This window comes from Erinaceus europaeus, chromosome 16 (genome assembly GCF_950295315.1).
Source record: "Erinaceus europaeus chromosome 16, mEriEur2.1, whole genome shotgun sequence".
NCBI classification, from domain to species: domain Eukaryota; kingdom Metazoa; phylum Chordata; class Mammalia; order Eulipotyphla; family Erinaceidae; genus Erinaceus; species Erinaceus europaeus.
The window spans coordinates 50,788,446-50,810,666 of NC_080177.1; the positions used below are offsets into that span (position 1 = coordinate 50,788,446).

At 36.6% G+C, this 22,221-nt stretch overlaps 1 protein-coding gene across 1 annotated transcript in view; it reads right to left on the reverse strand.

Annotated features, from left to right (window-relative positions):
• Nucleotides 1-3,849: 3,849 nt before the first annotated feature.
• The window catches only part of SPRED1 (sprouty related EVH1 domain containing 1), a 96,186-nt gene continuing 77,814 nt past the window's right edge, over nt 3,850-22,221 (reverse strand). The window contains exons 6-7 of the mRNA XM_060175158.1: nt 12,076-12,177; nt 3,850-9,076 (exon numbers count right to left, since the gene is read on the reverse strand). Coding sequence (XP_060031141.1) covers nt 8,426-9,076; nt 12,076-12,177 — 753 coding nt within the window. The 3' untranslated portion in view covers nt 3,850-8,425. The remainder of the gene's footprint in view (nt 9,077-12,075; nt 12,178-22,221) is intronic.

The window sequence follows — 22,221 nt, forward strand, 5'->3', positions numbered from 1 at the left end:
ACTAATTTGGTTAAAATAATTATTTCTATTTTAAACTAAGAGAATAAGAGTATAAGGAACCCTTCCCATTCTCTTTGAGATCCTTATTTCTCCTAGTCCTGGAACCTCTAGGACTATGCCCATGCATCCTGGTGTTTCTTCTCTCTGATTCCTTACTGTCACACTGCCTCTGTTGACCTCAACTAAATCAGTACTACAATGCTGCCATGACACCTTATGCTGCTACTTGTTACTGCAGATTGTCAGTAGACACCAATCCTAAAATGTCAACCTTCTAATTCATCTAATCTGGTGAGATCTTTTCCAACACATAGTTCCATTACAGATGGCACACTAACAAAGTTACAGATACTAGATATAGGCTAGGGCCTAGGATACTGAGTACAGGTGTAAATGTATCCACAAGCAAGGGGGAGTATATAACTCAAAGTAAAAGTGCTTAATAGCCCTCTGTTACTAGACTTAGACCAAATAAGCCTAGAATCCTAGAGAAGGGTCCTAAGAAGGCATCATAAATTCTGTAACCAATTAAGACTTAGACCTAATAAGCTTGGCAATCTAGTAGAAAGGCCAGAGAAGGTAGATCCCATAAACCATAAAGATGGTTTGATAACAAATGACACTCAATGCTTTAACAACTGGGAGAAAGTAAAAGTTCATCAAATAAAGAAAGGACTACAAGTTATGGATAAGGGCAAGACTGGCTCACTTAGTGAAGGCCTTTTTGGTCAATATCAGGCCATCCCATCATCTGGGTCCCTAGTTAGGGAATCTTTGGATTCCCACAAACATATGATAGGCCTAAACCTCTAAGAGATTATTATCTCCACAATCAGTGGTCACTCCCATCAGGAACATCATCATAAGCCCTTTCATGGGCCACTCAGGGAACTTGTCTTCCCTATAAAGTAGTAATGGTAGGGACTGCTCCATTCTTCAAAGGGAGGCTGGGTCACCCTACCTGGCCACTCAAGGAAGACTGGTAATGAGATGAGTGCAGCCTAGGATATTCCCAGCTGTTACCATGGACCGTGAGCTCAGATTGACCAGGGACTTAGAGGTTACTTACCCAGGTTCCTGTGCTAAATAGGAATAGATATGGACTCTGGGTCAGATTGATGGGATAAACAGTTAATTTTATTCATAGATTTTCTTCAAGTTTGGGAGATACTCTCTGCCCTAATGCAACTTTCTAGCCCTTTTCTCTACTCTGACACCATCTTCTCAGACAATATTTTTGTCCATCTCCATATTAGTTATTAAACTCAAGCGAAAACCACAAAAGTTATGGGCCCCTAGAGGAACATACCTAAAATAGACTTAGTTCTTTCCACACTAAGATCCCTATTTTCATCTGCTCTATTCCTACTTTTTGGTTCCTGTTCATTAATCATTTTGTCTTGCTTTATATCTTACTGCCTTTCACCCACCAAGTTGCAGATAACTATCATGATTCCATCCTGACTTCCCTGTGCAGATGACCTCACCTCTTCACAGCCCTACCCCACTAGGGAAATACAGAAACAGGCTAGGGGTATGGGCCAAACTGCCAATGCCCATGTCCAGAGAAGCAATTACAAAAGCCAGAACTCCTCCCATCTTCTGCACCCCGAAAAGTATTTTGGTCCATACTCCTAAAGGGGTAGAAATGGTAAGGGACAATGACCAGAGGGCTCTGAACTCCATCAGGACTCAGAAAGAGGGAAAAAGGACATTTAGAAGTAATAACAAGTGTAGGTTTAACTTAGAAAGGAAGGGAAAATAGGACCATAAAAATGGGCAAATATAGTTATGGAATAACAGTCAACCCATAGTGGCAACTTTGGGATAACTACTGTAGCTTCCAATGGAGGGAATGGGTATACAGAACTCTTGGTGGTATAACAGTGAAGAATTAAACCTGTTATAATTCTGTAAATCAATATTGTCACTAATGAAATTAAAAAAATGGATCTCCCTGTTTTATATCTAGAATCTTGTTTCAATATTAGAAATCCTGGAGCTTCCCCCCCCCCTTACTCATTTCCTAATCACTGCCTGTTGATTATTTCTGAGGTTAAGTTTAACAGAAGGTTCACTGACTTCACCATTCTGACATGTGTTGAAAGGAGTCCTGACAACAAATGCAGCTTTGCCTTGGACAGGTTTTGTAGAGAAACTGACAGTGGCTCATCATGGAAAAATACAGAATACTGTTAAAACCCTCATCTGAGAGCACTGTTTTCTGTCTAAAGAGGAAGCATCACACTGCTTTAGTGAAAAATAATCCTTCGCAGGCTAAATCTCTAGGGAAATGCCACGATAATTAAGGAAAATAAATATCACACACAAGAATGTGTATATCTTTAGTACTTCCCACTGGATCAGAACACAATTGAAATCTTTATTTACTGAATAAACAGAAATCTAGAGGGTAGGGGGAGACAGAGAAGAAGAGAGACAGAGAGACACATGCAGCCCTGCTTCACCACTCATGAAGCTTTCCCCCTACAGGTGAGAACCAGGGACTTGAACCCGGGTTCTTGCAGGCTGTAACATGTGTGTTCAACTAGGTGCGCCACCACTGGGCCCCTACTATTGAAATCTGGATAAATCGTCACAATTTTATTGTTAAGGATTCTTACATAGTTTAGCACAACCTAGTTAAGGTGAATGGGGTTGGAGAACAGATAGGAAAAAGGAATTAAGAAAAATGTTCCCAAACACAACCCAGCTTAAATAAAATTTCATCTTAACAAACTTACTTGTTCCATGAAGTTATTACACATCTGGTAACAAATGGCAATGCTGCATTATGACAAACATAAGCCTTGGTTTACCATAGAATTTGGTTTACTTCTTGGTGTATTTTATGTGGTCTTGGGAACAACTGTAAACCTTCTGAATCCTATCTCATTTAGTAAAATGAGAATATTACAGGATAATTTGAGTATTAAGTGATCATTTAAAAAACATTACACAGCTCTCTGGAAGGTGGTGCAGTGGATAAAGAGGTGGATTTTAAAGCATGAGGTCCTGAGTCTGATGCCTGGCACTGCATGACAGAGTAATTCTCTTTGATTAAATACTTTTTAATCAAAATGCACTACATAAGCACTGCAAGACAAAAGAAAATACTGCTGCAACAATTGTTAGACTATGTTTTTGGAACATTATTTAAAGAATATTTCTCTTTTTATCTTTGCTTGATAGAAACAGCCAGAAATCTAGATGAAGGCAGAGACACCTGCAATACTATTTCACCACTAGAAAAGCTTTTCCCCTGCAGGTGGGGACCAGGGACTTGAACCTGGGTCCTTGTGCACTGTAATGCGTGCACTCAACTAGGTGCCCCACCACCTGCCTCCGAAAGGATATTTCTAAAACTACAGGTAATAAAGCAGCTACTTTAAAAGAAACCCCTAGCCTTGTCACTAATCCTTTTTTCCATTAAGGGTCACTATGTGTATGACTTAATGGCAGTCAAGTAGAAAACTTAAATTTCTCTGATGTAAAAACCAACTATTCTGCTTGCTTATGGGTTTTGTCTTGATGTGAGGAACATAAAAGCAAATGTCTGAATACTTGAAAATAAGCAGACTACATTTCATAATTCATGCAAGGTATATAGCCAATTTTTATTTTTTCAAATACACTGACTTTCGAATATTATCCTAGTAGTTTTTCACTACTTTTGTTTACATTGCAAATGAAACTTTGAAACTGATTTGAACACTGCAAAATTCAGTTGTAGTTTTTTTCTTTTATTTCTGACACCAGGAATCAAACTATGAGTCTCACAAATGTGAAGCATGTGGTCAATCACTGAGCTACATCCCCAGACTGTTAATAAAAAAATCTCACATATCATTCAAGGTAGTTAATCCAGACTTAGCTGTAATTTATTAATCCTGAAGCAGTAAACATAACATATTAGGTAACAGACTATAAAAATTTCAGATACAAATATGAACAATTCAGTATAATTTATACATGACCTTCCAGTTAAAAATGTACCTTAAAATTATGATCAAAGACTTTTTCCCCCTACTGCTGTCTCCTCTAGTAATTATGTGATGTCTGTTGTAGTCTAGAAGAGTAAGGAAAAAATTCATCTCATATTTCATGGTAGGTTTAATCAGTAATTAAAAACAAAACCTTATGTCATCATCTGATATATCCAATTACATGGGAATGATGTAACAAATTTATAAATTTATATATGCATCTGTACAATAAATACCCCAAATTACCAAGCTATTAAACTAATAACTACGGAGATACATTATGACATGAGTTAAACAACTTCCCATTACTTATTAGAATGCAGTCAAGCTTCTAATGGAAATCACATACAAGTGAGGCACTTTTGAGGGTCAAGAAGAGGAAATGACACTACACACTGGCAATGTTCACACACAAAAGAAATCTATGTATATCTTTAATACAAAGGTTTTACAACTAGATTCTTTAAAATTTTTCAAAGCTAGCAATTTAAGGAGCTTTTAAGAGAAAATGGCTAACATTTATCAATGTAACAAAACATGAAAATTTTATAACCACCCGGCTGCTAGGCAAAATAATGCCTTAATAACTTAAAGCCCTTCTTAAATTTTGGCTTACATAAACCAAGTTGTGATTTCCTTTTTTTGACAGTTTGACTCACTGCAAAACACCTTATGGTGCTGTAATTTTAATTATTAGATCAACTTATTTTTTGTGCTACAAAAATGAAAGTTTCTCACGCTTCTCCTTACACATATATATGTGATGCTGGAGGTCAAATTATGCAGAAAAGTGTCATACTTGCTTAATGTATCTTTGGGTTTAATTTAACCCAATCTAAAATAAAACCCAATCTAAAAATACATATTCAAAGTCAAACTACAAGACGCAAAATAAATTCCAACAGAAGAAAACAACTTTAAGTTCTTTTAAATGGGCATTAAAAAACATCTCTGTGGTGTCTAATTTGGGGATGGGAAGTGTAAAGAAAGACCTAAGAAGTAAGATGGCACAATGCACATGAATTTTAAGTATATTTGTATTACCTCAAAGGTTCCTTTTAGGCACTGCTGAATAACCAATGAAAATAGGAGATTTTCAAATTCTTCCATTTAAATTTTGCCCTTGTCCCAGCCATCATTCCAAAAACATACACACACTCTCAACCATTCTCTCTCTCCTGAAGCTGGTATGATAAATACAAGTGATGCTTATTTTTTAAAATTCCCGACTGGTAGTGGGATGAAAAGCAAGAATACCATTTTGGTAATGGCTTTTAAATGTTACAAATAATTGGTTTTATAAAGGACTTAGCACATTAACTTAAATTGTCACTTTCAAAGACCAGTAAATACTTAAAAACAGGATTATATATGAAAAAAGTGCTTTCAATCTCACCAACTAATAAGACACATTGGACAAGAGATAAATTTTACAGCCCCTTTGAGATATTCCTTATCCCTCCCTACCTTCCTTATTTGGATGTTACTGTAACTTAGATAGCCTTTAACTGGTAGCAGTGATGAACCCTTTGCAGGCTTCACTGTCATCTCATGGCTCTGGCCTGTAAACCATCCACTAGGTGGCATTAAAGTTCCATACCTCGTTCCCCTGATCCCCCCGCCCCCTTTCAGAAATCAAGTAATTCCTCTTTTAAGGAAGGGAGAAAAGATCAATTCTGAATACAAGTCATCAGCTTAGGTCAGTGTCATTCTGCTCATCTAGATGACTGCATTTTTAACATTTATTATTATTCGAGCAGTTTTGTTCAGTCATTTTATACTGCCAGATTAAAAACATAAAAGGTTTCCGATTGGCAGTGCCTAGTTGGTATACAGAACAAGAACATTTCTGAACATCTTTACATTTTAAGGGGAAAAAAACAACTTCTCATTTAGTTTCACACAAGGATTCTCGTTTACTTAAGAGAAATTTTCCTACATAGGGGCTTAAGATAACATTAGACTATCAGTTAAGTCTTGTCTTCTAATTTGGAAACTGGGTGTGTCAACCATAAAAAGTAAAATAAAAACCATTTACCACCATAGTTTTTAATGAAGAAATTTGTTTAAAATTATAAAGGAAAAATGGGGATGGGATGGCAAAAATCTTAGCAGCAAAGTGGTTAAACAAACAGAAAATATTAATGCACAGACATTAAAATATTAAAGCATACATGTTGCATATAAAATACAGTACACAGAATCAGGAATTGCACTATACTGACTAGTGCTTAACAGAAGAAATGATTAAATTTGTCCTTTTCAAAAGTATATATACACAGTTCATTTCCACAGCATTTTCCTATAGAACCAGCAAGTTATTTTCTTCAGTTATTCACACTTTGCTAAAACCTGGATTATAAACTCAGCACTTACAAATATGAAAAGTCATTCACAAGGAAAGTCTTGATTTCTATTTCACCAATAAAAAGTAATTTTGAAAGTTAACAGTCTACTCTAGGAAACCAAGTTTAGCTGAAAACTTCAGGGATAAAGATCATCTGTATAGCAGCATCCAAATATATAAACAGTAAAAATAAGACTTAAAATTGCTGCTATAGTGTCATGTTTTGGATTTAGTTCATCCAATTAATTTTTAGTACAAAACTAGAAATAACCTCTTCTTCATAACATCTATAGTTATCAATATATTTTTCTTCTTTTCAATGTGAAATAATAATTCAAGATGATCTATATACATAATGTTGTCAGTTCAAGCTGTCATATAAATATAAATGCTTTTTAAAAAAAAGTATTTTACAGATAGATAGTGTTATATACATGTTCAGTTGATCTGGGGCAAAAGAAAAACTTGAACACAAACTAAAGTGTGATACATAAAGATGAATGGTTACATAAATGATATTTTAAAACCTGTATAGAAAATGAGCTTCAAATGGTAGTGTGATTTTAATTTTTATCTCCTCTAAAACTTCAAGCCATTAAAAACAAAACAAAACAGAACAAAAGGCACACTGCTCAACAATATCCCTCTAAGGGATTGTTCTTAAAGAACCCTTTACTTAGCTTTAATGTAACATTAAAATTAGAAAAAGGGAAGACAATTTGACCCCTAAGTACTTTAAACAATCCACTGGAACATCTGTTCAAGTACTTTGCAAATAAGACATCCACTAACATCATGTTCTGCAAAAGAAATAAATTTAAATGTACAAGGTATTTCACTCTCAATGTTGGATTAACTGTTTTCCTTGGGTCATTTAACACATCACTTTAGCATAAAATAATTTTTGCTTTTGGCAAAATATTTTGCAAATTTTTTAATTTGCAAATTGCAAAATTGCAATGCAACTGAGAAAAGCTATCACTGTTATATGAATAGTAAGCACTGAGGATTAAGGTAGAAAATTAACACAGCTGAACAAATTCTGATTTAGAGCAATGACAAATAGAGATCTCAGGAGGAAACTGTTTTACCCACTATCCAGTTACACAGTTTGCCTTGTAAAATGTTTGTAAATGCAGTATGATTTTTTTTTTTGGAAGGAGGAAACTGAAAGAAAACAGCTTGCTGGTTGAAAACCACAAAAAACAAAACACCCAAACCCCACTTTTTTTATTTACTCAATCATTTTTTATATAAAAATAAGTGTTACGTTCCCATCAGAACATTAGACAATGACATCTGTAGTTAAAAAAACAAATTGGTCACTCAAGGCTATTAGAATATTTTAAAGAATTTTAGATTACCAGAATGAACAGACATAACTCAAGATAAACTGTAGTTAATGGGAAATGATGAAAAGATCAAATCATCATTCACATGAAATGTTAATGATATTAACAAGATGAGTAAAATATTCAAAATATAATGGAATGTGACAGCAGACATGTGTGCATCTACTTCAGAACTAGGAAGGGAAAGAAAGTTTTTAATATGTCGTAATTCGTACCTTACATTTAGTTAAATATAAACATTTGTTATTTATACATAAAACTGCTTTCCGAAAACAACTAATAAATGATTTAGTTGCACTTGTTTTACTTCTGATAATTTCCAAGTGTTAACTTTTCTTAGATTGAAGTCAACTGCCACTAGTGTATTTTAGTTGATGTCCTAATGAATCCGAACTTTAAAAATACCCCACCACCTAATGCATAAATGTACAAAATGCTGAAAACTAATCCCTTTTAGTTGGAATTTTATGCTCACTTTTTATAGCCAATAATCGGAAGTAGTTTCCTTTTTCAAATACTCTTCACAACCTGTAACAAAACATGCCATGCACGCACAAGTGGAAAGGTTAGGCATGGCTAGCATCTATGAAATGCCAAGGACTGACAAGTTCTGCTTCCTCCTCTTGTGGCCCCAATGATACCAGGCAAGATTTTCTAGTGCTTGCCAAAAGCTTCCACAAATCTGAGTTAGCTAATTCCTGGAAACAGAGATTTTAAGCTCATTTTAGTACTGGATCCCTTCATCCAGCAGCTTTATGTTTCCCACCACAGCACCCACATGCCTCACCACACCGATGGCACGTTCTCAATGGGACATAGCAGCACATACATGGAACAATGAAAGACAAAGCTACCAGAGCTAACCATCGTAAGCAAAACTTGTCTTCACTAGTGTCACATGAACAGGGATCAGAAAAATCTCCCTCTGAGTCTGACATACAATGATACAACATGCTCTCTGCACAGAGCATGCAACTAACTTGATATATGCATCGTTTAATAGGGTCTGGAGCGTCTTGACATTTTCCTCTGCCATTTTCTTCATGATTAAACCTTTCTTGGCAGTATACACAGCGAGAACGTTCACCATCTTCTTTTCTTCGTTTTGACTTTTTAAATTTTAATGAGGATGACTGTGTTTTAAATACCACAGAGTCTTTGAGTGAATTTAGCTTAGTCTCATCCCCACAAGAGTACAGATAATCTGTTTTTTTACTGTCTGGCTTAGAAAACTGAGTATTGGAGTCAGTATCATCTCTCTCCAAGTCATTTTTCCACATGTCAGGATGTCTGTAATCTGCATAGCGACGGATTAAAATATCTCGAGGGTTTATTCTGACAATCTCATCCTCATCTTGAAAGCTGACATGTCGGGTTGATTTCAAAGGGACCTAAAAAGGAAAGAAATAAACATTTCAATAAGGGACATCTAAGTTAATTTTATATTATCAACTTGACTGAACAACCGTGCCCAGATATTTGGCTTGATGTTTTGGATTTTAAAGTGAAGCTATCACTTCGTTTAGATTAAGACTTAAATACTCCATGATGTAGATGGATCTCATTTAATTAGTTAAAGAAAAACTAACTACACTCAGAACAAGAAAGAATTCTGCTAACTGGCTGGCTCTGGATTCAGACTACAATTCTTCTCTGGGTTTTAAGCCTCTCAGTCTTACCTGTAGGTTTTGGACATATATTACTACGAAATGAGCCAAATCCTTAAAACAAAGTGTATACAGACACTTGTTCTGTTTCTCTGAAGAAACCCCAATCTGCACAGACTTTGGTGCCAAGTGTTGTTATAACAAATATCCAAAAATGTGAAAATTACTTTGGAACTGAGTAATTAGAAGCTAGAAAGCCTCGAAGAGGCTGCTGACAGAAATATGAACATGTTCTATAAGCCCTCAGATGAAAATTGTGGGGTACCTGGTTAAGCACACACATTACAGTGTTCAAGGACCTAGGTTCAAACCGTTGGTCCCCACCTGCAGGGGGAAAGCTACATGAGTGGTGAAGTAGGGCTGCAGGTGTCTCTCTCTCTCTCTCTACTCTCAATTTCTAGTTGTCTCTATCTAATAAATAAAGATAATTAAAGCCAGATGAAAATTGTAACATCAAGGGCAGGTGGTGGCACACTTGGTTTAGTGCACATGTTAAAATGCACAAGGACCCAGGTTCAAGCTTCCGGTCCCCACCTACAGGGGTAAAGCTTTGCGACTGGTAAGGCAGGGCTGCAGGTATTTCTCTGTCTCTCTTACTCCCTATCACCCCTTTCCCTCTCAATTTCTGCCAACAAATAAAGGTAATGAAACAAAAAAATTTTTTTTTATTGTAACATTATTGGTCACTAAAGAGTTATTGTTATAGGTGTCTTTTTCTAGAGTGGTAAAGAATGTAGGAGAATTGTATTCTAGTGTTCTATGGAACTTGTGAGTGATAGACTTGGATATATAGTGAGGAGACTTCTAAGCTAAGTGCTATAGGTACAGTCAACCTGGTTTCACCTGCTGCTTAAAGATATGAGATTAAAAAAAAAAAAAGGGTTGGGAGATGGCTCAGCCAGTAGAACTACCATGCACTTGGACTGGAGTTAAGAGTCCAAGTGGGGAGAGGAAAAAAAAAATAGCTGGAAATGGTGGAATTGGAATTGCACGCATAAGGTCCAATGAAAACCCTCATGGATTAAAAAATAAAGGAAAGTGTTCATTTTTATGTAAAAAGAAAGGAGAACCTGAAGTGGAAAATTCTCAACTTATTTATATTCCAAAAAGTGAGAAAGTATATTATTAAGAAAATATGAAAGGTGGACAGACAGCACAGAAACTCATGGAAATAATCAACTATTTCAACTAAAATACTGTCAGAGGTTGGACTAAAGGTCTCAAAGCAGGGATAAAAATTAAGAAAATCTGCTGATCTGGTTTATAGGATTTCTAGAACTAGAAAACAGAGCTAAATAGTTAAAAAAGTTGTTTTCCCTTAAGAAAAGGGAACAATGACTTGAAAAGTGAGGCTAATTCCTCAGTGTTGGGCCAGATAGCCCAGTATCTCAGAGATGATGCCATCACCTACAAAGATATTCAGCCACTAACCTCAGAGAGGTCCTGAGAGAGAACATCAAGTCTAAGAGGAAAATTCTTTCTTTCAAACTAAAGGGATTTGTCTTGTTAGGTTTTAGAATTGCTTGGGACTCCCAACTCATTTCTTCTTTCTTTTAGAATGGGGATATCTATTCTATGACTTTCTAAACACTGCACTTCAGAAGCAGATAACCTCTCTTGAGCCACAAGTTTCCCAGTTGGAGAAGCATTAACTTTAGCATTAATTATACCTTCTTTTCCCTATTGTATGTTTAAGATCTACTTATTAATTTATTATGAAAAAGAGAAGAGGAAGAACACTGCTTAGCCCTAGTATTTGTGGTATCAAGGACTGAACCTGGCTGGAACCTTTATGTTGAAAGTTCTATGTTCTACTGCTAAGCAGTCATCCCAGCCCAGAATCTAACTATAAATGCATGTAAGTTCAAAGTGTGACTCAGTCAAATACAGTACTTAAGGCTGGTCCTAACTTAGTTTGACTGGTATCTTGACTAAACAAGGAAATCTAGACACAGAGATAGTAGAGACATGCCTACACAGAGGACTAACCAGGTGAGATATAGGTGGTAACCATTTTTAAAGTCAAGGATAGTCCTCAGAAGAAACCAAATGTACTAATGTATACCTGCCTGCCACCATGATCTTGGATTGCCAATTTCTAAAACTGAGACAAAATAAAATTTTGATACTCAAACCACCCAGCCTGTGGTATTTTATTATTTTAGGAAACCTAATACAGAGAGAGGGAGAGGAAGAGGAAGAGAAAGAAAGAGAACTGTTGATAGTCTGGTTTATAAAAGGGTCTCTGAGCGGCCTAAAAGGTACTACAAAAGATAAAACAGTAGATTCTCAAACATGAAAGCCTGAGTTAGATCTCTGGCACTGCATGTACCATAGCGATGCTCTGGTTCTTGCTTCTCTCTCACAAATCAATAAATCTTTTTTTTTTTTTAAGCCTCTGAAAATGACCTGAAATACCCTCCCACTAGCTATTTTGAGTAGATTATGAAAAGGGAGTTGGGTGGTGGCGCAGTGGGTTAAGCGCACAAGGTGGAAAAGGAAACATTCCAGGCCTGGGCTGAAAGTGAAAGGATAGGTTTTAGTCCTTTACATTAATGATACTTAAGGAAGAGGGGACAAAAATAAGTGATACACAAATCCTCTTGGTTTTATACACTAATAAATATATTGTGACAGTCGCCTAGACTCAAGAAATTAGGACTAGAAACTTTACTTATATATTAGTTATATCCCATATCAGTAGATAAACTAAGACAACTTACCCTATTCTGGGACTTCAGGCTTCCACATTCTTTAGGTAGTTGCCGCTGTGCATATTCTATATTTCTGCCTTGAATGTCCAGGCTTGGATGGCTAAACATTATCTAAAACAGAAAGCAGTTTTTGCTTAAGTGACAAATAGAGCATTTCTCATTTTAAATATGACTATATACATTGTATTCCCAAAACTTTTAAACATACAGGTAGTGAAGTTTTTTCAAAATGGTTTTTAATAAAAAAAAAGTATTGTTATTTAAACTGACACACCCTTCCTTACTATTTAAATTTTAAGAAAGCAGACTTCTGATTTCTAGTTCTACTGTAGGGAGCTTGGAAGCTACCACTTATTCTGCCCTAACAAAAACCAAAAAGATGAAAAGAAAAATAAATCAGAAACTTTTCTTAAAGCCAAAAAAGGGGGGATTCAAGGGGAACCACTGCTACTGTGATTGGGAATACAGAACGAAAGTCATTGTGACTTGTGAGAGCAGAAATTGCAACAGTAGCCAGTGCTGGGGTGGGAAAACCTGGACTATAGTTGATGAATTACTGAATTCTCAGCGTGGACTATGTGCTAAGACATTCCTAAGATTAAGTCATATTCGAACCCCTAAGTTTTCATGAGTTTATATTCAGAAGCTCAGTATCAAAAATCCTTGAATGCAAAGGCCAGGCAGTAGCACACCTGATTTGAGCACACATTATGATGCTGAAGGATTCAGGTTCAAGCCCCTGGTCCCCACCTGCAAGGGGAAGACTTTGCAAGTAGTGAAACAGTACTGCAGGTGTCTTTCTCCCTTGTTTCCCACTTCCTCTCGACTTTTATCTCTACTCAATACATAAATAAAATATTTCTTTAAAAATCTTAGAATGCCTTACATGGAGGAGGGCAAAAGAAAGCATATTAAAATATGTCAGAGCACAAGGTCTAAGCTTAGAATAAACTACTTAACCAGAGGCTGACTCTTTTTTCACTCTCCTAACATAGGAGAAAAACTGAGGCACACTACTGAAGAACATAGCAGAGGGGGTTCAATGGATACTCTATGCCTTGCACTGTTGCTCAAGCCTGCACAGCCCTGATGCCATTGCTGCTGGTGGTTACTTGTGGGCATTAGGGATGGTCCTACCTAGGTCTGCTTGGTTTGCGTACACTGGGCAAATGGAAGAGCAAAACTTGAACTGTCACCAAGTCTGTGAAGCTTTGGCACCATAACTACAACAGGCTGTAGATACTTGATCTGGCTTAGGTCCACTCACTTAAACTTTTATACATGGGGACCTGGTCTAACCAATATTCACTACTAAGACAAGCCAGCACCAATGCTATAGCTATCGCTGGTCACTAAGGACCACAAATCCCTGATATTTCCCGGAGCTGTTCAAATGTGGCATAGAGATGCCACTAGATATCCAGAGCACTCCCAAAGTGCCACCTATGCTCATTTGACATAGCAATGTCAGGCACAGTATGCATGACTAAAAACCTAGTTTTGCTCAGATGCACCTGAGACTGGCACAAAGAGGTTACTAAACAATCACTCCACTGAACTGATGACTGTTTAGGTCTCCTCAGCATACTCGTGCCCTGAGGCACTTGTAATAGAATTCCTTTGTCCTGTCCATGACATTTGAGATTTTGAACTCTTTTGGGCACAATGTGGACCCTTTCTCTTCCTTAGACCTACTTGAACAGAACACACAGATGCTGCTGAGCACTGGCAACTGTGAATCCCTGTCACTATCCACCCTATTCATGTAGACACTTGGTTCAGGCCCTCACATGTAACCATGTATGTCCAAACATATTACAGATCTAAGGAATATGTGGGCTTCACTATTCAAAAGACACAAGGTTCAAATCCCAAGCCCCAACCTGCTGGAAGGCTTCATGAGTGGATAAATAGTGCTGTAGGTATCTTTTTCCCTTAAAAAAAAAAATTAATATTTACTTTCCCTTTTGTGGCCCTTGTTTTTTTAGTTTAAATTTTTAAATATTTATTTATTTTCCCTTTTGTTGCCCTCTTTTTTATTGTTGTTGTAGTTATTACTGTTGTTATTACTGATGTCATCATTGTTAGATAGGACAGACAGAAATGGAGAGAGGAAGGGAAAACTGAAGGGGGAGAGAAAGACAGATACCTGCAGACCTGCTTCACTGCCTGTGAAGCGACTTCCCTGTAGGAAGGGAGCCAGGGACTCGAACCAGAATCCTTAGGCCAGTACTTGCGCTTCGTACCACATGTGCTTAACCTGCTATGCTACCGCCCAACTCCCTCTTTCTTCCTTTCTATCTACCCATTCCTTCTTGATATGTCTCTACCCAAAAACAAATAAATATATAAAAATGGGAAAATCATTGAGTGAAGACTAGCCATGCTCTATTACAGCAAAGTCAAGGACTCTACAGAATAACTATTTAAAAATATTTTTTAAAATTTATTTTGCATAGAGACAGGGAGATACTGAGAAGGAAAGGGGAGAGATACCACCACACTGTTTGACTGCTTGTGAAGCTTCCTCTTGCAGGTGGGGACAGAGGGTTTGAACCTGAATCCTTGCACACTGCAATGTGTGAGCTCAACCAGGTATGCCTTTACCAACCCCCCAATGAAAATAGACTATTCATGGAACTAAAAGCTGATCTTTGAAAAGATCACAATGCATAAGTCTCTAGTCAGGTTGAGACAATATAGAGAACTTTAATTACTAATGCCAGAAATGAAAATAGAGATATCCTATAGGCACTAGAAAGAATACTATGCGATGATTAAGTAAAACTGTGAACAACTCTACACCACAAATTTGATAATCTAGACGAAGGCAACAGATGTCTTAAACAGCATGATTCACATAAGAAATAGTCTGACTAGATCTACAACTATCAGATAAGTTGAATCAATCACTAGTAACTTTGCAAACACAGATAACAGCTCCAGAGCTTCTACTACTAACTTACCAAATATTTAGGGAACAAATTATGCCAATTCTCCCTCCACAAACTAAGACACAAACAATGGAAAATATCTACCTTAATATTAAAACCTGATAAACATTATGAGCCTCCTCCCCCAAATACCCAAAACAGCAACAGCAACAAAACTGCACACAGACTTATATTTCAAATATAACACTGATGCTGAAACTATCCACAAAACAGTAGCAAGCCTGAATCTGACAAGGTACATGTGTACACACACAACATACAACACACACACACACACACACACACCACTACCAGGTGAGATTTATATCCTGGCCTTGCAAGCCTGGTAAAACATTAATGATTAAATGTGTACTGGGAGTCGGGCGGCAGCAAAGCGGGTTAAGCGCACATGGCACAAAGCGCAAGGACCAGAGTATAAGGATGCTGGTTCGCTGGTTCAAGCCTCTGCTCTCCACCTGCAGAGGAGTTGCTTCACAAGCAGTGAAGCAGGTCTGCAGGTGTCTTTCTCTCCTCCTCTCTGTCTTCTGCTCCTCTCTTCATTTTTCTCTGTCCTATCCAACAACGATATCAATAACAACAACAACTACTACAACAATAAAAAGAAAAGTGTACTGCAACAGATGTACCACTATCCAGTCCTTTATTCAACAATAAAAAAAAATTAACTAAGGGTCAGGGAGATATTACAGTGGTATTACAGGTATTACAGATATTACAGGTCTATCAGACCTTCATGCCAAGACTGCAAAGCTTCCAGGTTTAATCGTTCACATCATTGTAAATTAGAGCTAGGCAGGGCTATGGTCTCTTTTTTCCCACCATTAAAAAAATAATAAATCTAGGGCTGGGGAGATAGAATGTTTATGAAAAAGATTCCCATGCCTGAGGTTCTGAAGTCCCTGGCTTAGTCCTCAGTAGCACCATAAACCAGAGTTGACCAATGCTCTGGTTTCGATCTCTTCCTCTATCTATGTATCTATCTATCTTTCACTCTGTGTCTCAATCAGGCCACATCAACAGAATAAAGAAAAAAATAATCACACAATAACTAACACTCATCCATGGTAAAACTCTTTATAAACGAGAAGTAACAGAGAACTTCTCAACTTACAATACATTAATTCAGAACAAAATAATAAACCTGACAACTACCATCATAATTAGTATTAAGAAATTAAAAGCTTGAATGGGGGAGATAGCATAATGGTTATGCAAACATATTTTCATGCCCATGGCTCCAGGTTCAGTCCTTCACACCACCACAAGCCACAGCTGAGCAGTGCTCTGGTAAAAAAATAACACCTTAAAGCTTTGCATCTAAAATCAGTTATAAAGCAAGTCTGTTCTCACAACTGCTTTTCAACACTGTACTAGCATCTGTGACTAGTACAATAAGACAGTAAATGGCATAAAGGATAAAAAGAAATGAAATCATCTTTGGTGACAGATGACACTACCATTACTTTTCTTCAGAAAAATCTAGAAAAAAAATCGACACAATAACTCTTAGAACAAGTTAATTATAGCAACATCTTATCATACAAAGTTAATATACAAAATCCAATAAAGCAAAAGTTGAACTGGAAATTAAAAATATGATTTACATTAGTATGTCCCCAAAATGAAATGCTAAATCTATAAGCCTAACAAAATATGTCTAAGATCTACATGAGCAAAACTACAAAGAACTGCTAACACTATAGTTAAGCCAGTTTCTTCCCAAACTGGCATATAGATTTAGTGAAATCCCAACAAGTTATTTTGCAGATATTGGCAAACTGATTTCAAAGATAACAGAGGCAAAAGCCCAAGAACAGTTTGCAAAATATTAATGAAGAACAAAGTTGAAGTACTGACATTTCCTATTTTGAGACTTGCTATAAAGACTTATCAATCAAGACAGTGCGGTTTTCTAGTTTTTTGTTGTTGCTGCAATAGACAATACTGCCACAAATACCACATACACATATACACACACAAATTCCTGAAAGTAACATTGTTTGATTAGAAATTTGATTCTTTGGTGGTCCAGGAGGTGGCGCAGTGGATAAAGCATTGGAGCAGGAGGTCCCAAATTCAATCCCTGACAGCACATGTACCAGAGTCATATCTGGTTCTTTCCATCTCTCCTGCTATCTTTCTTGTTAATAGATAAATAAAAGTCTTTAAAAAAATTTACACTTCAAAAAGTAATGTTAGAAAATATAGCTAACTCATAGTCTGGGAGGTGGCGCAGTGGATAAAGCATCAGACTCTCAAAGCATGAGGTCCTGAGTTCAATCCCCAGCAGCACATGTACCAGAGTGATGTCTGGTTCTTTTTCTATCTTTTTCATTAATTAATAAATAAAACATTTTTAAAAATTATATATATATCCAACTCAAAGAATCTAATTAGTGGTTTTAGGAACACTTTCCATTCACTTTTTTTCTTAGTTCCAATAATCAGTTATATTTAATTTCCTATTAAATACACAATGAAGCAGAAAAACAACTTTTAGTCTTATTGTAATAGGATAATAATGCATAAATTTGCAAGTTATATAACTATAAGTGTGGATTATGCAAGAACTCAGAAATTAACGAAGAAATTGTAGGAAGGCTTTATGAAAGAAATGGAAGACCAAACCTGGGCATGGGAACACTGTGTGGCTAGGAAGACTCATAACCTGAATTCTCAACACCTTAATTTATTGACTGTTATGTCTGAAAGAAGATTCTAGCCTTTAACAATGTGACAAAATAAAGTTTCTGATTTATAAGCTGGTAGCCAGATTTTATAGAATGGTAAAAGCATCTTATGAGGCCTTATAAGTAACACCTAAATTGACAACTTGTATACAACCCTAGAGTGTTGAACTGAATAAATGATTACATTGTTTTTTTTGATAAGAAAAATGAACAACACTTTTAGTTTTTTCTTGTCACCAAAGTTATCACTGGGGCTCTGTGCCACAATGGATTAATAGTGTATTAATGAGAGAGAGGAAGAAATAGAGAGAAAGAAAGAAAGAAAGAAAGAAAGAAAGAAAGAAAGAAAGAAAGAAAGAAAGACAGAAAGAAGAAACACCACAGTATTGTTCCACTACTTGTGAATCTCCTATGGTGTTTGAACTAGGCATGGTAAATTGTGCATGTGCGCCACAGAATAATTTATACCCTGGTCTTCCAATACATGTTTATTAAATGCACAACTATGGCTATTGCTGCTTGGGGGGGGGGGCTGTAAAATTGTAACTTCTACGAAGCTGGTAGATTCACTTCTTTTAACATAAGCAAATATTTATTATCTATTATTTAACATAAGCAAATACTTATTATCTAGCCATGCAAACACATGCAACACTGTTGCTTCTGTTAAAACAAACTCAGAGGTAGGTAAAATTATCTATTATGAAGAAGTTAGAATTCAGTGTTTAAAATTCCCATTGCCAAATGCTACTATTTCCCCAAGCTTCTTAGCACTGTTCCTACTTTTCTACATAGTGACTGCATCAGCAGACTACCACCAATGTCATTCTGGAGAACAGCTTAATTCTTTTCCCTCCAGTCAATTAATAGAACAATTTAATAGTTTTGCATTACAGTTACCAGGTTCTGCCCCTCCCTTCTCAAACACAGCTACACAGACCTAGTACAGGATATGGATACCTCCACATGAATGAGTTTTTTTCCCCCAATACTCAACAGGGTAGGACATATTTGTATTTGAAAGTACTATGGTCTGGGAGTAGAAAAAGTACTAGACTGTAACAGTGTAACAGTATCTAGACAAGGTATCCTTAGACCTAACTGCTTTATTTTTAGGCTGTCTAGAAATTTATGAGCAAATAGAAAAAATAACCACTGGGAGCAGTGGATTTGTGTGGGTACCAATCCCCAGAGATGACCTTGTTGGCAATGAAAAATTAAAAAAACAAACAAACATGTAAGTAAAAGACAGGGCATTAAAATCTGTGTAGGGGATCGGGCAGCAGCACACCAGATTAAGCACATGTAATACGAAGCTAAAGGATCCCAGTTTGAGGCCCCCTCTCCTCACCTGCGGGAGGCTCACTTTACAAGCAGTGAAGCAGGTCTGCAGGTGTCTATCTCTCTCTCTCCCTCTTTATCTTCCCCTCCTCACTCTATTTCATTTCACTGCCCCAAAAAACATTGAAAAAAATGGCTGCCAGGAACGGTGGATTCACAGTGCAAGCACCAAGGCCCAGTGATAACTTTGGAGGCAAAATAATAAAAAATAAATAATAAATATAAAATAAAATATGATGTGTATAGGAAATTAAATTTCAGGTAAGTAAATACTTAGAAACAGATAAGATGGGGAGTCAGGCGGTAATGCAGTGGGTTAAGCGCAGGTAGCGCAAAGAGCAAGGACTGGCATAAGGATCCCGGTTAGAGCCCCCGGCTCCCCACCTGCAGGAGAGTTGCTTCACAAGCGGTAAAACAGGTCTGCAGTTGTCTATCTTTCTCTCCCCTCTCTGTCTTCCCCTCCTCTCTACATTTCTCTCTGTCCTATCCAACAATAACGACATCAATCATAACTGCAAAAATAAAACAAGAGAATAATAAATAAATATTTTTAAAAATTAAAAAAAATAGATCACATCAAATGTTGATAATCACTAAAGATTAGATGTTGATATTCATGAAGTTGACTATCATAGTTAGTTAAATACATAGGTGGCATAAATAAAATAATGCTTAGGAGCTAAAATAAGCACATTTCTCTTAACTACACTGTTTTAGTTTGTAATGAGGCTTTCTTTGTTCACCAGAGTGCCTACAGGGCTTAAATATGATCTGGCTACTGCACTGTGAATTTAAGTGCCAATGACAAGCTTAAGAGTATGATACAGTTTTTAGGGGAATTATACAATTCTGTTCTCTCCAAAGGCCTGGTCAGGATCTTACTCCACACAAAGGATCCTTGCTGTTATTGTGACTCTTGCTGAGACCAATTTTCTCTGAGTGAACCATGCTTCCTGGAGTGTTAAGAAATTATAATCTTTAATTATTTTTATGAGGAAACTTTCTCTTTCTTCCCCACTGAGACCACACACACAAACACAAAATATAAACAAAAAAAAAATCTAGCTTATTTTACCTAGTATCTTACTGAGTGCACAATCAGTAAAACCATAAATTAGGTAAATTTTTGTAGGTTACTTAAAACTCACTCAAAAGAAAACTAGTGGGCTTAGAATGCTATCTGAAATTAATTTATTTTCTCTAAGATTTAAAGGTTTAATCTCAAGTCAGATCAAACATCGATTCATCAGTATTGCCATAAAAATAAATTAATAAATAAAATGTCTAAGTTGGTGTGTGTATGCAGTCACTTGCTATGCCCATTAACCCTCTAAAACCTGGCCAACTACTGGTCCTAATCTGAGGTAAAAGATGAAGTAATAGACATGCTGATCTGATCTGCTGTGTTCCTTTACCTGTCCACTTACCTAGCTAGCTATCTCTTTCAAGGGCCCCTACAAGACAGCCATGGCATAGACAGAACTGAGCATGCTCTAGTTCTCACCCCCATACGCATACATTAAAAGTACCTAAATTTGTGAATGAAATTTGAACTAGAAATTCAGAAGCTGAGAAAAAGTGATGATAAATACTTTTTAGCCAAAGGTAGAGGTTAAAAAGACAAAATTCCTAAACTTGTGTGGATTAGGAAATCTAAATTATAAGCATCTAAGGAAAAAGAGCATAGAGGACCAGGTGGTGGTGCACCTGATTGAGCACATGTTTTAGAGTGCACAAGGACCCAGGTTTAAGACCCCAGTCCCCACCCGCAGGGGGAAAGCTTTACAAGTGATGAAGCAGTGCTAGAGGTGTCTCTCTTTCTCTCTCTCTCTCTTTAATGTCCCTTACCCTCTTGATTTTTGGTAGTCTCTACCCAATAAATAAAGAGTAAAAAATAGCATGGAAAACAACAAAGCATCCCTTAACAGAACAAAAGTAGTGAGATCAGAGGACAGGTGGTAAAATAAGGTAAGAACAACAACAATTTTCTTTTTCTACACATGGTTATTTGAAACAGTTTGAAAATAAAAATATATATATAAATATATACATCCTGTGAAACTATTCCAGTTTTGTTGTCATTATTCCTGCAACTTTTTATGTAAAATAAGTAATTTATGAAAATAGTTGACAAATAAACCCAAACTGATAGGGAATTTGTGCTCTGGCACAACTACTCTATGCATGACTGATATTAATGCTTAAGTAACTGTGAGAGCAAGCATCTTTAAATTATTGTTATTTACATATGGGAAAGTAGGAAGAAAGCACTAGTTTTTATATATAATTTAAGTGGTATCAGAAAATAGGATCTAGAATTATGTCTTTATATCTAAAAGTTTAAGATACTGTTTCTACCTAAAGAACAGCTTTTCCCAAATGCTTAGTCTGAGTCTAATGAGCAAAGACTTTCAAGATAAAAGGCAGAAAAATGAATTTATATGAAAATGTAAAACTCAAAAAGCTACAACCTATACAAAGTGATAGAAAGCATCTTCTTAAAGATTGCTATGTACGATTGACCATGCAATTCTTCCCATGGTCATGAGCATGACTAAACATATAACCGGAATTTGATACAAAGACAGGTTCTAAGTTTCTAGACAGATTGGAATACAAGCCCTGTCTGAAATAGGCAATGCTGGGCGGAGTGTACAATACTTTATTGGCTCTCTGTTTAATCTGTGCATTTTATAATGTTGGAATGGACAGCTGTATGTATTATATAAACCTTTCCTAAGCTGAGCTAATTAATTAGTCACTTGTAAGAATGTGGAACAGATTCAGATACTAGAGATCTAGAATGGAATGCTACATAGGCTAAAGGTCTAAATCTGGTATCTTGAGAGTACGATACCATATAAATTAATGTCATCATAAAACCTAGACCACAGGGAGTTGGGTGTTGGCACAGCAGGTTAAGCACACACAGCACAAAGCACAAGGACCCGTGTAAAGATCCCAGTTTGAGCCCCCAGCTCCCCACCTGCAAGGGGAGTCGCTTCACAAGGGGTGAAGCAGGTCTGCAGGTATCTCTCTTTCTCTCCCTGTCTCTGTCTTCCCCTCCCCTCTCCATTTCTCTCTGTCCTATCCAACAATGATGACAACAATAACTACAACAATAAGACAAGGGCAACAAAAGGGAATAAATAAATAATCATAAAAAAAAA